This window comes from Haliotis rufescens, unplaced genomic scaffold, assembly GCF_023055435.1.
Source record: "Haliotis rufescens isolate VD_foot unplaced genomic scaffold, xgHalRufe1.0.p SCAF_1, whole genome shotgun sequence".
In the NCBI taxonomy this organism is placed as follows: domain Eukaryota; kingdom Metazoa; phylum Mollusca; class Gastropoda; order Lepetellida; family Haliotidae; genus Haliotis; species Haliotis rufescens.
This window is the reverse complement of record NW_025963779.1, coordinates 77,149,443-77,166,125: the sequence shown is the minus strand read 5'-3', so window position 1 is coordinate 77,166,125 and position 16,683 is coordinate 77,149,443. Positions and strand designations below refer to the sequence as shown.

At 38.7% G+C, this 16,683-nt stretch overlaps 1 protein-coding gene across 1 annotated transcript; it reads right to left on the bottom strand.

The window, feature by feature from the left end:
* Positions 1–2,609: 2,609 nt before the first annotated feature.
* On the bottom strand, positions 2,610–16,234 carry LOC124147852 (FAS-associated factor 2-like). Its single transcript, XM_046518654.2, has 14 exons — positions 16,163–16,234; positions 14,764–14,832; positions 13,896–14,005; positions 13,309–13,424; positions 12,581–12,610; positions 12,049–12,149; positions 10,780–10,865; positions 9,375–9,466; positions 9,094–9,192; positions 8,458–8,536; positions 7,725–7,806; positions 7,349–7,438; positions 6,370–6,513; positions 2,610–5,172 (listed from the first exon to the last, which is right to left on the bottom strand). The coding sequence occupies exons 1-14, from the start codon at positions 16,217–16,219 to the stop codon at positions 4,993–4,995; spliced, it is 1,335 nt and encodes a 444-aa protein (XP_046374610.1). The 5' UTR covers positions 16,220–16,234; the 3' UTR covers positions 2,610–4,992.
* Positions 16,235–16,683: the final 449 nt, after the last annotated feature.

Here is a 16,683-nt window from a genome sequence, read left to right as displayed (position 1 = left end):
ATTGTGAGTCTTCTATCAGTCTATTGTGAGTCTTCTATCAGTCTATTGTGAGTCCTCTATCGGTCTATTGTGAGTCCTCTATCGGTCTATTGTGAGTCCTCTATCGGTCTATTGTGAGTCCTCTATCAGTCTATTGTAAGTCTTCTATCAGTCTATTGTGAGTCTTCTATCAGTCTATTGTGAGTCTTCTATCAGTCTATTGTGAGTCCTCTATCGGTCTATTGTGAGTCCTCTATCAGTCTATTGTGAGTCCTATATCAGTCTATTGTGAGTCCTATATGAGTGCTGGTGCTGGTGAGGCGTCCCAAGTCGCTGTTCAGAGTGGCGTTCCTAAGGTGTGCCAGAAACCTATGATCGTGATTTCGAATCTTGAATCGCCCTGACTTAATGAGTAGGCTTGTCAGCGCCACATTCTTACATGTTGGTTTCCAACTGGCAAACGTCTAAGATCTTCACTTCAGGATTTCCTCCCACGTCAATCTGACACGCCGTGATATGACAGAAAAACCATTCAAGCGGGGTAAAAGAAACTCAGTCATTCAATGATGAAGCACGGTTTTCATGTTAAAAGTTTCAGCAACATGTTTGCAGCACTTTGTAATGAGTGAGTTGGGTTTAACGCCGCTTTTAACAGTATTCCAGTAATACCGCGGCGTGTCAGCTTAATGTGGGAGGAAAGCCCGAAGTGATGCAGGTATCAGACGTTTACCACTTCGGTGAAACCCACGAGCACGGGTATGGTGCTGACAAACCTAGAAACATAATTGGGGCGAACCGGGATTCGAACCCACAATCATAGGGTTTTGGCATGCCCAAGGGACGCAACTCTGCACAGCGAATCGCGGCGCCTTAGACGACTGGGCCACCCGTGCCCCTGCAGCACTTTGTAACTCTAGGAAGAAAATAGACTTGCATGTTCACATACAAAGAAGGCAATTATAACATTTTAAGGCGACTGGTATATATATATATAGAAATAACACTGATGCTAATACTTCTTGGGCGATCTTAACTTAATTTATCAACAAACTGCAGTCAGTTCAGAATATGACGAAGTCGAATTGTAGGTGTATAGTCAACCAACTAATCCTCAATGATTGCACTGATTCTTATATAACAAATTTCGGATATAACGAACTGATTTCCATTCTCCACTGATCAGCTCAGAGTCCTTTTTATCTTTGAGTTTTCTGGGTTTGATGTTTTACACCGTAGACAGCAATATCCCAGCTATATCCCTGGCGGGCTGTAAACACTCTGGGCCACCAGACTAACAGGTGGTTGAATATTAGTAGCAAAGTACCGAGTCTGACCATCCGATCCATTTTAACCGCATCTTACAAGACTGTCTTACTTGGGCCAATTCAAACCCGGGTCGATGTTATCAACAACTACAATTCGTCTTTGATTTTTGCAGACAATACCAGAAGCGAACAGGACGTGCTCTTGTAACAACAAGAACCAGCGGTGTATCAAGACGAGGAAGAACAACCTCGTTTCGACTTTCATCAACACCCTGTGATCGTTCAGGTGTACATTCTTCTGCATTGTCCATACTTAAAGCCAAGGTCTTGTCTATCAACATAGGTCCTTTCAATACTTTTTACAATGTCGACTCACGAAGAAATCTAAATATCGTTTTAGATAAATGTCAAAGGTGTTATAATGCCTTTCACTTAGTTACTAGTGAGTGAGTGAGTGAGTTGGGTTTAACGCTGCTTTTAACAGTATTAGAGTTATATCGCAGGTGTCAGCTTAATGTTGGAGGAAATCCCGAAGTGATGCAGGTCTCCGAGGTTTACCACTTCGGTGAAACCAACGAGGACGGGTATGGTGCTGCCAAACCTAGAAACATAATGGGGCGAACCGCGATTCGAACCCACAATCATAGGTTTCTGGCGCGCCCAAGGGACGCAACTCTGTACAGCGAATCGCGGCGCCTTAGACAATAGGGCCACCCCTGCCTCCACTTCGTTACTACCTGTACTGATGTTCAGATGTTTATTGTACCCAGACCATGTATACCTTATATCAAATAGACACAATTAAATAGATACTTTTACGCTTCAATAAATCGCCTCTCCCAATCACGACAAGGATAATTGTAATGTTTCTTTTGGTAACTAAATACCTGGCATCTCTTTTGTTTCATACAATAAAGCCAATAACTTCACTACAGATTTCTTTTCCTGAGAAAATAGAGTTTTGTTTGTTTGTTGTTGAAGGCCGCACTCAGCAATATTTCAGCTATATGACAGAGCTCTGGAAATAATGGAGTCTGGACCAGACGATCCAGTGATGTGTCAGCTTGACGTGGGAGGAAAGCCTGAAAAGATGCAGGCCTCAGACGTTTACCACTTTGGTGAAACCTGCGACGGTATGGTGCTGACAAATATAAATACACAATCGGGGCACACTGATTCAAACCCACACTCATAGGTTTCCGGGGTGGCCCAGACAGCTGGACCACCCTGTCCCCTTAATTCTTGAGAACAATGGGTTAATTTCAATGTAGTTTCTCTGTTTGACATTTCCTATGACATACCTACACAGAACTGAGAGTCAAACACCCTTACCGATATGCTACAATTCAGTAAATAACACATATATTCTTCTTTTTAAAATTTATTACAAAATTTACAAGTTATTGACAAAGCCTCAATGATGAGAAGATCTCATTCCCTGAAGCATGGATAACAAATGCAGCTTTCCCTTGAACATAAACTGAGGAAAATGATGACATGATTTAATTATATGCAGAAAACTAGAAATTAATTGCATTTAGAAAACGTGTGATAAAACTCCTTCGCAATAAATAAACCAAACATAATCTTCATAAGTACTACGTGAAATGTGATCATTTTCATATAACATTATATAAAAAAAACGATATTATTTTCACAACTTAAATACAAACGAAATTTGATAGAATTGGGACACTATCCATTGGTCAGATAGAGTTTGTTTGACCTGTTTTTTGGAGTCACTACAACTTACAAACTCTGCATGAGGCCATTTAGCAGCCAAACTAATTTTGATTGTTGCAATGCATGACAAACACATACAGATTTGACACAAGTCACCATACTTTTCCACTAAGTCCCAATGAACGTGAAAAAATGAGAGCTGTAGCATGTATGAATAATTCAGATCAAATACAATTCATATAATACATGCATATTCTTGTATGTATGAATGTACATACTTTCATTACTCAAGTTACTGAAACTGGCAGCTATCCCTTCATGGGGTAAACATGCAAATAATGAAAATGTTTAGAAACTTCAAATAAACTTCCAGGCAAAGAGGCTTCTTTTGTCAAAATGGTTTCAAAAATGTTTGACTGAGTATGTTATTGAGAGAAAGATTTACTAGGAATATACATTAACAATATAAATAATGTCCATTCATTCAGTCCTCGCAGAGATGTTTCAAGATGAATAACATTAAAGTATTGCACATTTGCAATGTCTTTGTTTCCACAATAGCTAAAAATGCCACTGGTGTCAAACAGGATTAAATCTTGAATGCTGCATGGATATAGCCTTAATGTTTGCAGCAATTGTAAATAAAGAAGAAATCACTTCACTGTGCTTCCACATGTTCCAGAGTTCTATTTTGCAGGCTTAAGTCATACCACCATGATTATACACTGAGAAAATGGTCATATTGGTCTTGCTGTAATACAAATGCAGTAACAATGTCAACTGTAACGGAGTGTGTATGAACATGCATGCACAATCATGTATGCTTCAAACAAAACATGCACTGTCCAGAGAGTCTTCCAGGTTGATTTGGAATCCTTCCCCCCACAGTGTACCATAAACTTATTATGGTGAGGACACGTTCAAGTTGAATGGAATACTGTAGTACATGTGGAATTGACTATAACTGACTTAGTTTGTTATCAAGATATCTGGGCCAGTAAATCTTTAAAACATCCCTTTTATCATGTATGTGACCCTCACAGAGTTATGTAATTCATATCATTCACCAATGGCTGTCATATGACCATAAGAGTTCAGAATTTTCAGACTACTGCAAAATATAAAAAGAACAAGGATCTGATTTCATGATTCTACAAGTGCTAACACTGAACACGGGTTTGATATTTAAAATGCCCATTTGTTGTGAAAAACAAAATCTGGTCCACCATATCAAAAATCCAGATATTGGTACAATTCTACATTCTAAAACACTGATACAAAATCGTTTTCTACCTTCAGTAAATATATGCCTACTCCTGGAAACAACAGCTATTAAATATTTCACTCTATGTCAATAATAAGCTGCTACCAACCATGGTAACCAGTAATAACCACGGCAACATGCAGCTGATGCTGGGAAACATTCATCGTAACCATGGTAACCAAGATGTGGGTATCACTATTTTAACTTCATTATCACATTCATAGAACACAATATGGAGACTTGATCAAGAACAACCCTTCTCAGATTTCTAACAGATGGCGGGTCATGTCAGGAAACTAGAGCAGTAAGCTTGCTCGTGCTTCTGTATACCGCCCATCATGTTCAGAAATCTGTGCCCAAGAAGTGGAAACTCCTAGTCATTACAAAGTCTAGTCAGTCTTTTATATTAGTTCATATATATTATGTTATAAAAATCTGTTTCAACCTTTTATCACACTGCTCACAAGTTGTAATTCCACATTTATTACATAGCGTTCCTAACCCTCAGCCACTCTTGTACAACATGAGTCCATCATGAAATGTGTTGAGAAGCAGCAGCCAGTACCTTGACCCAAACCTTAAGAGTCCTAAGCTTCATATGACCTCTCACAGATGTGTAAGACATACATGATCAGCAATCTAGATGTTTCTTCTCTGAAAGTGATTTCTCATGCCACAACTTTTACAGTCTTGCTCCATGTCCTCCTGGCAGCCTCCTCATCAGGCCATCTGTACATCGTTCCCAGTTCCCCTCCCCTGTGATGTACTCAAGTAGATACCAGTTCCTACACATGTTGAGCATCAAGCCTCGTTATCATGGACAAACAACATTTCAGACTTGCCAAGTCCAAATTCCGCGAATGTCTTTGGCTCGGGGGTTTCCTCGGTGGGTTGGCAGGGTAATGTCCTTCGAGGAAAGTTTGTCACAATTTGAAAGTCATCTGGACATTGTTCATTGCAAAACACAAAGTAGTAGAGAAACTGAAATTGAACAAATATAAGATCAAATTATTAAAAGACATGGATAAAAAAAGGCAAAGGTCATCTAGCATCAACTGCAAAGGCACATCTGCATCGCAGATCAATGCATCTGTGGTAATATCTACTTTGGATAAGTCTTATATACTACCTCCAAATCATGATACCTTCACAATGAGACTTTTGCTTCCACATTTTAGGAGGCATTCAAGTTTTTAATCTTTACTTTTTTCTCATACTGATAAACGCATGATTTCACATCATAAACGCAAACTGTAAGAACCAATGTCTATCAAAGTTAAAAGTTAATATGACAAGACAAGAAAAAACTTGCAGCAACATACACCAATCCACAATATGTTTGAGTCAGTGTACCAATTACTTGAATTGTTTGATGGGAATTACTTAGAACTTGACAGATGACAAAGCAGAGACAACAAGTGCAAAAGTGAGCGTGGCCCACTGATACCCCCGACTCGCCTAGTGTGTCAGTAGTTACAAATTAAATAGCTGGGATAGGGTAAGGGTTTGAAAACTTTATAAAAAAATGGAAAATTAATAAAAACAATTTTTTTCTTTTGACTGCACCCCTCCATATGACACAGATTATATGTACTAAGTTTGAGATGAATCTACTGAATAGTTTAAGAGAAATCGCACAGACAAAGTTGACGGACGTTAGGGTTTGAAAAATTCATTACAAAAATGGAAAATTAATAATAAAAACAAATTCTTTTGACTGCACCCCTCCATATGACACAGATTATATGTACTAAGTTTGAGATAAATCCACAGAATAGTTTAAGAGAAATTGCGCGGACAAATTTTTCGGACGGACAGACGGCACAAAACCTTGGTATAACTATATACCTCCGACATTTTGTCGGGGGTATAATTAATGGGTAACAACTTCTTTATTTACTATAAAGGTGACGTTTCGGTACAGATCCTTATAGTGTTGGTAAGGCCTGTTATCCATAAATTGTCTCTACTTTGTTACCAATGACTTCCCCTTAATTTCAAAACTATTGCTAATACTTTTTCGCCTTTAAAATAAATTAGAAGTAACAGTGAGGTCTGTTTATTTGGAAACATATACAAACATGTTGATACCTTCTGTACTGTGATGTGTATACCTTCATGAGGTAACGTTCTGCTACATCTCGAAGCACTGTTTAAGTATGGAGCGACCGACATTACCTTCATGGAGTGTGTCTTGAGGAAGCGTCTCTCCAGTCGTACACCACTAGGTACCCTCAGGATGATGCGGATTGCTTCACTGTCATCAAGTGACGGCTCTGCAGGCATCCCCTGCCGAAGTTCCTCCTTTTGGCGCTCTTTTTCCTGACAAAGAGTTCAAACTATACAAAAAAAATGTTTCATTTCTTTTTTAAGTCAGTTTGAACATTTTCTTTCGCATTGAACATTGAGAACACTCAACTGTTGTTATTTCACAAGCTTTTCTAGGAGAAAGAATATAAAAAGGTTTTAATTAAATAATGTTTCATTAAGAACAAAAATGACCAAACACATTACAGGGGCAAATCTAGGGAGTCAATCCAGGATTCCATCTCGATCTTCCTGAGGCAAAGAAGTTAACTGACTATAAAAGTCCAGTTTCCACCCTTGCCAAATTATATGCTCGAATTATGGAGTTATAGTTTGGCAGGACTAACAACTCTATGCAATGCCCAATCAAAAGCTACATCCCATTCAAAAACATGGCAATTGCCGTGCAGATTTGGGTCGATTGCAGGATTAATGTCAACTGGGCATAAACAAATATTTTCCAAATCTTTTCATAATTTTAAAGTGCTCAAGTGATTTGATGCACTTCCCGAGATAAGGCCTGTTTTATTACTATAAAGATCTTGATTATCAATCACATCGTCTTGACTGGGCGCTGTCATTTTGTTTGAAGCAAATGCAAGTGATATGAAATGTTGAATCTGATTGGTCAAGAGAGGGACATAGAAGGGACATAACTCATGACACCACTGGTGGCGCTATACTTGAGCCACTAAATTTCAGCCTAGGTATAAGAGGTGAGGGAGTTTAATGCAACTCTAACAGTATTCCAGTTATATCATGGGGTATCTTCTTAATGTGGGAGGAAAGCCTGAAGTGATGCAGGTCCAACACAGACATAAAATGAAATCACCAAAGACAAATAACTGACTTCTAATAGCCTTAATTGTTCCTGTTCTTGGTCTTTGATTTTCTGTTCTTCTGCCTCTCTTTTTTCTTGCTCTTCTCTCTTCTTCCTCTCCTGAAGAAACAAGTCATGACAATGTCAGGGATTGAGGTGAAGTACAGGCAGTGACATGGATTACCTTATTTTGCTGTTCTAATTATGGGTGAATCTTCAAATTGTTTAACAAAATCCTTCATGTATTTACCTTGTCACACTATTGCTATCACTACCATGACTATCATAAATTGTTTTAAGGACATTTTGTTGATGCCAAAACATCTCTGGTGCTCAAGAACCTGTTGCTCATAATGCTATTCAAAACCTCTGTTTAAAAACACATTTAGTATCAGCTGGGACAAACCTTTTCCTGATCTGCTCGGAGAGAAACTTGATAGGCCACGTCCTGCTCCTGTCGTAATGTCTGGTTGAAGTTCAAAGCCTCTCTGTAAATATCATATCTTATTTAAACAAAAATGCTACAGCTCCTGTCAGATTTGCAGTCAGTGTACTAATTAGGTCTTTACTAAGCCTCATGGAAGTGAAATATGCTTAAAAGAAAGGGCACCTGAACTGTTTGCTAGTACCGGCAATATTCAAAACATGTCCTTACCTCCATCTAGTCTCCTCTTACAACCACAAGTGAGGTGAGGTGAAATTGGGTTTAACGTCGCATCCAAGATTATTGAACTTATATAGCGACGTGCATGCACGTGTGTGGCTGCTTGTACTAGTCCAGACTGATGTTTATTTATAGTGCTAGCTCACTGAGATATTATGCCGTAGTTTAACATGAATACCCCACTCAGACACAGTATTCTGTTTCCAAGCCAACCAGTCCTTGTTTTAGCCCCTTAAAGCTGAGTGCCAGACAGGGTAACAACAAGTACCATATTTTAACGTCTTTTGGTATGATCTTTTGGATCGAACCCCGGACCTTTCGGACAGACAATCTACCACTAGACCATGGAGGCGGTCTCTTACAATAGAATGTAATAACCCATATTCAATTCCAGATCCTAGAAAGGGCGTTATATTTTTATATATATAAAACATACAGAGATGCTGACTGATCAAATTGGATGAAGCCCAGTCACCTGTCTGCTCTTGCAGCCACGAGCGAGGCCTCATTATCCTCCATCACACGCTCAAGACGATTCACCATCTCCCTTGACTCTGAAACATACACATTACAAAACCTTACATATTGTACCTCTTCGCGCCATCACTCGTGATCTTACAGCATACTAAAAGTCTGGTGCCTTGAGATATTAGGCAGATGGAAGCATGGTAAAATACAACATGTAGCCAGAGTCTCAATCGTACATGTAACATTAAATCAGTTCCTACACAATGAGTGAGCTGGATCTGACGCCGCTTTGAGGAGTAATCAGTCATATCTCAATGTGTCAACTTCATGTAGGAGGAAAGATAGAATGTCTGCTATCTTAGTGAAAGGAACAAGCACATGTTATGGTCCTGACAGATTAAGCTTCATAATCAACTCAAGTCCACAATGAACACATTTGGACATGTTTAAGGGAGGCAACTCAGTATAGCAAGTTGTGTCACCCTTGACATGCATCATAACATGGCTATACCAGCATGCCAATGTCCACACAATGCTCCATTTCAACAATCTGGTTTTTAAGAATTTTTAGTGAGAACGACAAGGACGTTACAAATCTTATATTTCAGCACTGGCAGCAAGGAGACAGATGAGTGCAACTCACCCAGTGGACCTTCAATGCGAGCTACCACCGTCATTCTGTTGTCTCGGAGGACTATCAGACACAAGAAGGGGTAGGTATTCTCCTTCAGGGCTTGAGAAACTGAAGCAGATTTACAGCAGATTACAACATATTACAATAGTAGAATACCACTTTTGTCAAAGGCTCCTGTGACATAACCATGATAACACGCTCAAGACATTTTATCAATAATGGAATATGCATGCTCAAGTTACTTGATAACGGCTATCATTGTCATTAGATCAACGTGATAATCTTTTTACCTCTATATCCCTCAGGACTGTTAGTGCTACAAGCCCAGAACAGAAGACGGCCATTCACAAAATCTGTAACCTCCGTTGCTGCTAATGTCACTCTGCAAATACAACATAAAAGCACAAGTGCATAAATGACAGTGTGGCACTGTTTTCTATATTATTTTCACATCGAAAAACATGCGTACAAAAATGAGTTCAAACCACAAAGCAGACAAAACACTATCAACATAAGCATTCATCCACACTATCAACTGGATTATTTGAAACACAAATACACCAATCCAAAGTAAAGATATGGTATTCAGCAAAGGTCACTAATCTTTTCTACAATACAATCCCTTCTCAAGTCTTTTCAAGTGTTATGTAGGTTTATCCCCTTATTGCCCCAACACAGCAGGGAATTAACTGTTACTGTGTTTATACAAGCACAGGGGGCAGGTCAAAAGTGTTCACAGTAGTTAGTGAGTGAATGCAACTCAGAACAACGAACTATGTGGAAAGCTGGCACGCCAAGATGAACATTCACACCCGAACCTGTTCAAATTTATCAGAATCAAGAAATAGAACACTATTTTCAGTGTGAGAAAGACTACCTCCAAGCTAATATCGAGATGCAAGTGGTGTATGCCGATTCAGTATCCCACCTTGTTGGACTTTAGTTGTATGTGTAGCCAACAGTGAGTGAGTGAGTATGTTTTTTCGCCGATTTTAGCAATATTCCAGCAATATCACGGCGGGGGACACCAGAAATGGGCTTCACACATTGTACCCATGTTGGGAATCGAACCCGGGTCTTCGGCATGACGAGCGAACGCTTTAACCACTAGGCTACCCGACCGCCCCTGTAGCCAACAGGCCTATGTTGTATGGGTTGTAGAAAGATTATTTAGGTTATGTATGATATGATCATGATGATAGTTCTGTGAAAGTGTAAAACTAATACAAAATTGACACGCTCCCTGCTGTATGATATTGTTGTCCCAATCAGCACACATGCTGCTTTACCTGTTCCAAAGAACAGGTAGTGACAAACAGAGGACACTCCATTATGTACAGACATTCTGCCATGAAATAAAAGGATCGGAAGAGCAATGAGTGAGTGAATGTGATTGACACAGCAGTTATATTCCACTTATATAACAGGAAAACAGGATGACAGCATGAGCAATAATCTATGCCTTCTGGGTATAGCTAACCACTGGGACCGATTTGCACAAAACCATCCTTCTGCTATGACTAATGTAAGTATTTGTTAAAACGGTCTTAGTGCTAAGATCACCCTATTGAAGTTGGCCCTGATCCTCATCATGCTCATTTTTTAGCTCTTGTAACATGAATACGGTACTGGGGACCTAATCTGTCCCTGAATCCAGACTGGGCATTGTGAGAATTGAGGGGTGGAGGAGCTGACCTGCAGAACTCATCTGTGTCCTGATGGTCTTCACCATGGAGATAAACCAGCAGAAACTTGAGCTCACGTTTTGCATCATTCAGTGCCTGTTACAAACAATAAAATCCCATGTTAATGTTGTAATACAATTATCAGATGAGAACAGTGCAGCACTTTGTATGGTACATTGACAAGTTAAACAGCTCAACCAGTCAGAAATATGTATCAATTGTGTCAGTGAACTTTGTGAAATTGCTTTGGCATCATTTTAGTGTTGGACCAGCTACAAATACAGCTGTTGATAGATTAGGAATCTTTTACTGTAATTATGAAGATGGCACCCTGTCTATTATGTTCATGTTTTACATTCAATACATAGAGATTATTAGCATGATTAGCCGAGTGAGTATCCATATAGAAAATATCATATATGGTATTTACAATAAGGATGCACATGTAGGTAGTAATCTCTTGGTCACATATGATATAATGTCCATCCTAAATAATCAAAGCTTAAGATGCATTTTCACTCAGTGAACAGGTGAATGGCTAAATTTATTACAAAGTGCAAAATAATTATACAGAAACATCTACATATCAGTAAACTCAAACTTATTGGTTACATCTGGCAATAGAAACCTTAGTAGTTCCTCCTAGGTGACCTGAGGTGGGATTGCTTCACTGCATCAATAACACTATCTAACAAGCATGAAACACTCATATCCCCTGTAAATATAACATGTCCGGTTGTGTGCAAGGCAGGAAATCTTGTACAGTTTTCTACCTCCGGAAACGAGCACTACCGCCATTTTCAGTCCCAGTCAAAGTCGTTGCCATGTAAACTCGAATATCAATATTTTAAAAATCCAAAACTATCAAAAGGCACCAGTTCACCACTAGACTCACCTATGTTAAAGGTTTGGTTAAGATATCTCTCATGGTTTTGGAGTTCTGTCACGGAAACGAAATGTTTCAGACGGACAGAAGGACAGCACCAATTCCTATATCCACCTTCCACTTTGTGGCGGGGGATTACAAACAAATTGGAAACTAATGTGAATGAAGAGGAGTGCATACTTGTAGCACTATAACTTTTGGAGCTGATAAAGGCTGCATACAAAGAGCAATGGTGTTTAGCACAAAGCTGACATTGGCTTATAATATAAGCTGGAACAGCCAGTCCATATCTGTGACATGTTAAACGAAGCTTCCTATCAATGTACTTCACTGAAATCTTTAGACCTTGTCAGCCTTTAGAAATGTCAATATGCCAATTACAAGATATCTCACCTGACTATACGAGCCCCGGTAAAACACAGGATGACTGTTCCCAAACTTGTCCCTATATGACTGTATGAATCTTTCAACGTCTCCAAGTGGGTCTGTTACATCTGAAAACAACACCAGCTTGTTTAACACAGTACAACCTGCATCAGATTTGTTTCTTGTATATGCTTCAGTCAGCAATATTCTAGCTGTATGATGGTGATCTTTAAGTAATCCAGCCTGCACAAGACAATCCAGTGATTGACATCATGAGCATCAATATACACAACTGGGATACAATGACATGCATCCCACCAAGTCAACAATCCCATTAGTCACCTCTTACGACAAACATGGGTTGCTGAAGACCAATTCTAACCGGGATCTTCACAGGGGACCTGGATTAGATACCCACTAGGACAGACAATAATCCCTACAGTCTTACGTCAAGATGAAAGTGGAGACAACTCCAACATTTCTCAGTTGGCTGGGATTACAATTATTTCACATGTATCTTATGTTTAGAGAGAGTCAACATAAATTGAAGGATACTTACTTCTCCGAGGGTCTGGTTTTATCAAGCGATCTATAGAAAGATGAAACAGAAATATGAATATTAAAACAAAAATCACAAAAGAATCAAAAGCAACTGAAAAGCCATATATAAATATATCTAGATGATAAAATACTACACTGGTTTCATGCAGAGTCTATGCAACAAAATTCAAGGCCTTTTCATGGTTTATTAAAGGCTCCCATGCCAATTGGGCAAAACCATGTGACACATTGCCTTACAAAGACAATCTGGCATATGCATATGGAAGCATAGTTTGCTTCGGGCCCTTCTAAGCCTATTTGCCGATGAGGCAGGGAAGGGGAATAACTCTTTGATTACTGACCATAAACAATGACTACAAATTGTTTTCTTTAAAGTTTTATAAGAATTCCATCATCTATCTGCAAGCATGCATCAAGACATATATATTTTGAAAGAAATAAACACCAGATGGGGATTCTCGCCACACACTAACCATTTACAAGGCATAATCTTATTCAAGGATTATTCAAAGCTGCATGGGAACCCTGACTACTGCAATCCGTGACTCAATTATCTTTACATCGCCCCCACTTCTTCTGAAAACCCGACTGAGCAACAGGACTAATAATGCAATATGCATGACAGTTCAATTATTTAATTCCATAAACACATCTATATATGATTAAGCAGATTAGCAAGTAAACTGGGTGTCTGCACATTCTGTTGTAAATGTTGTTCCAACTTACACACAAACTTCATGAGATCATATACGGTTGAGTAGACAAATCTGAAGGGGAAGAGGATGACAAAATATCCCCACTGGAAGATGCCTTGGGGTCTGCGTCGTTCCACAGTGAACACCCTAAAGTCAAACACGCAATCAGCATTCAAGTAAGTTACCATGGTAACAACATAAAACCATGATAACATAACAATAAGGATTTTTGTAGTTTAACCAACAGATAACCACTGGGAACAAAACAAATCATTTGCGGTCAATCCAGTGATCAATATTGTGAACAATGATCCAAGCCGTCAAGGTATCATGATATGCTATCAACCAAGTCACCAAGCCTGATGACCCTTTTCATCAACTCTTACTACAACTTAGTGTAGGTTGTTGGGGTAGTATTCTAACCTGACATCCCCACACTGTTCTAATGCAAGCATGTTCTTGTCGCACAAGAAATACAGGTATCAACAGGTATATTATGCACAATTAGACACATTAGAAGTTGGGATAAAACTTCAGGATTCTCCATTTTCTTAACAATAAAATGCTCAAGCATGTTAAGAGACAGTACATGTAGGTACACTATCTGCGAAGTGTTACCTCTGATCTGAGGGTGAGAGGTTCATAGCGGGCTGCCTGGGTTCTGCTTGTGGCTGGTTGAACACAGCTGGGGCCCCCTCTTGTTCATTGAATGTGTCCTGGACAGCAGCCTGAGGGAAACACCACCATTCTAGCAAACCATTTCATTGACTGTTTGCTGTTTACATGGTTTAACAGTAACACTGATGACACACGGAATCCTATAAAGAATAGTGTCTGGGCGAAGCAAACCAGTGCTGTCGTGATACAATGACAAACAATCAACCAAGTGACTGAGTCTGATATCTGATCCATTAATTGGCCTCTATTAATAAGCACAGGCAGCAGGTCCCAAATCTTACCCAGAATCCCCAAAAGAATGATCATATCTTTTCTTTGTTTGTTGTTTAAAGCTGCACTCAGCAATATTCCAGCTATATGGCAGCGGTCTGTAAATAATCAAGTCTGGACCGTCGATCCATGCAATTAGGATATGATGACATGCATCAACTAAGTCAGCGAACCTGACCACCCGAACCCATTGGTCGCCTCTTACGACGAGCATACCCGGTAGTCACCTTTTACGGCAAGCATGGGTTGCTGAAGACCTATTCTACCCTGGATCTTCATGGGTCATCATTTCTGACACAATTTAGCATGGTTAGATGGTAAAGATTCACAAACTTTTGCAACTTGAGCAAATTACCTCTGACCCCAGGGTGAAAGCAATTTGGGCAAATTATTTAATCACAACAGTTCAGCTAGGCATGGAAATAACATTAATTTACTAAATTTTTTATTCTTTCAGGAATACAAGCTACAATAGGTCCAACACTTATCACACTATACACAGGAATGATATGGTTATCATAAACAAAAAGTTATTCACCTCAATATCCCATCTGTGTCTTTCTAGGATCTGTCGACATCTTCCCATGTCATCAATCCCAGTGAGGTCCTGGAACAAAACAAAGTTTAAATCTGACATGTTTTTTTATCATAGGGTTGCTCATTCATGTATCTGCATTTTTACACAGTGTTTGACTGCATGCCTTTGATCGAATATCCTCACTACAATTCATCCTAGTAAAGAAAATGAAAAAAACACTATTTAGTATGTTAAGGTGGTACAAAATGAATGCCGAAATCTGCACCTAGACCATGTAGACAGTGACAGGGGTAAAACTTCTACAATAGTCTATGAATTTACTTCAGTATCTATTTGACACATCTTAATCACCTCTGAATGATCAGACAATTTATCAATGATCATGATGATGACTAACACCTAATCACCACAGGTCCATTGACAATTTTGGAAATCACCCCCATCACATTGATCATGTGATGCTGATGGTAAACATGCTGATAGACATCCTGTACTTCAAGAAAATGTATATTAGCACACTGTCACTGTGACCCACTTAGAGGTACAGTAAAATGTTTATAACGAAAATGCTTATGACGAACTGATGGATATTACAAACTTAATTTTTGGTCCAAGATATCTGCTGTATAGATGTTGTATATATGCGTACAACAAACTACAGTTAAAACAAACCAAAATGAGTGAGTTATAACCGTAGTTTACTGTAGTTCTTAACAGACAAATCTCATATAATGGCAATATTATTTAAAATATTTGTTTAACTGATATACAAAAGATGTTTCTGCAGAAAATTTTGAGCATACATGTGCTCATGTCATCTATCGCTAATTGTTGTATGGCTGTCATTGTATAAACATAAAGTTAAACGTAAAAAAAATAAATGTGTTTACATCCCACAAAATAGGGATATAAAATTATTATAGCAATCTCTAAAGTTAAAACACGATGACCCTCACTCTATGTAGGGTCATACTCAAGTTAAATCACACAAATTCAAAATCATTTCTAAATGTGTCACATTCACCGTGTTCACGATGTCAGTGAAGTTAAGTTGATCTGTAAACATATTGGCATTTTGGAATTGATTATCATTATATTTCAAAATGATGTTGTACTGGCATATTCGCAGTAACTTATTAGCCGAAAACATAAAATGCGCGTTAACCATTTATAAAAATACGTTTTGCAATCATGACACAACTTGAACTATATTTCTACGTCATGTGCAATACCATCTTAGTTGCATGCGAACCATTTTCAAGTCAGTTATCATCTGACTCTTACCCATCACGTATGGACACTACAAATGCTATTGAAAAGATTTCAAGAAGACCGATTTTAATGTTTAACCGCCTCTATAAAAATACATTTCAACTGCAAATTAAGTCGCGAACGTCACCTGGAAATGCAGCAATTGTTCCGTCTGCTCCGATGATAAGTCTTCTTCGTCAGCCATGTTGAAATGACAGCGTTGATTGTTATTTCCGTTTCCGCAAACGCGCACAAGGATGCGTAATAAGCTGGTGCCAACTCCTTGCAGCGTCTTTGGCTTTAAATAATGTTGGATGAAGGTGACTGGACATAAGCAACGAAACAACGCAATATATTCATGCGAACCTCTTGACTTAGAAAGACAGAGACTACTGTATAAATATATTTGTATAAAAAATGACTTTCAGAGATTCTTTGATTTAGAAGAAAAATAAACAATAACCCGAATGCGGATGCGTACATGTACATATGTACTTTTATTATTTTGTTCAATATTGTAATTGCTTAGATCGGATTTTCTTATGTAACTAATTGGAGACACATGGGTTTGTGACACTAAAATAATAAATTTCTTTCGATATGATATTATATAATGTTATAAAGGTATTACAATTGACACCCCTTAGGACACTGATGTCACGTCATTAA

Coding starts and splice junctions, on each gene's coding strand:
- LOC124147852 (XM_046518654.2), bottom strand. CDS start 16,219: ATGGCTGACGAAGAAGACTTATCATCGGAGCAGACGGAACAATTGCTG. Junction 14,006..14,763: donor GACACAGATGGGATATTGAG/GTGAATAACTTT, acceptor TGTTTCCCTCAG/GCTGCTGTCCAGGACACATT. Junction 6,514..7,348: donor AACAATTAAGGCTATTAGAA/GTCAGTTATTTG, acceptor ACTCTTTGTCAG/GAAAAAGAGCGCCAAAAGGA.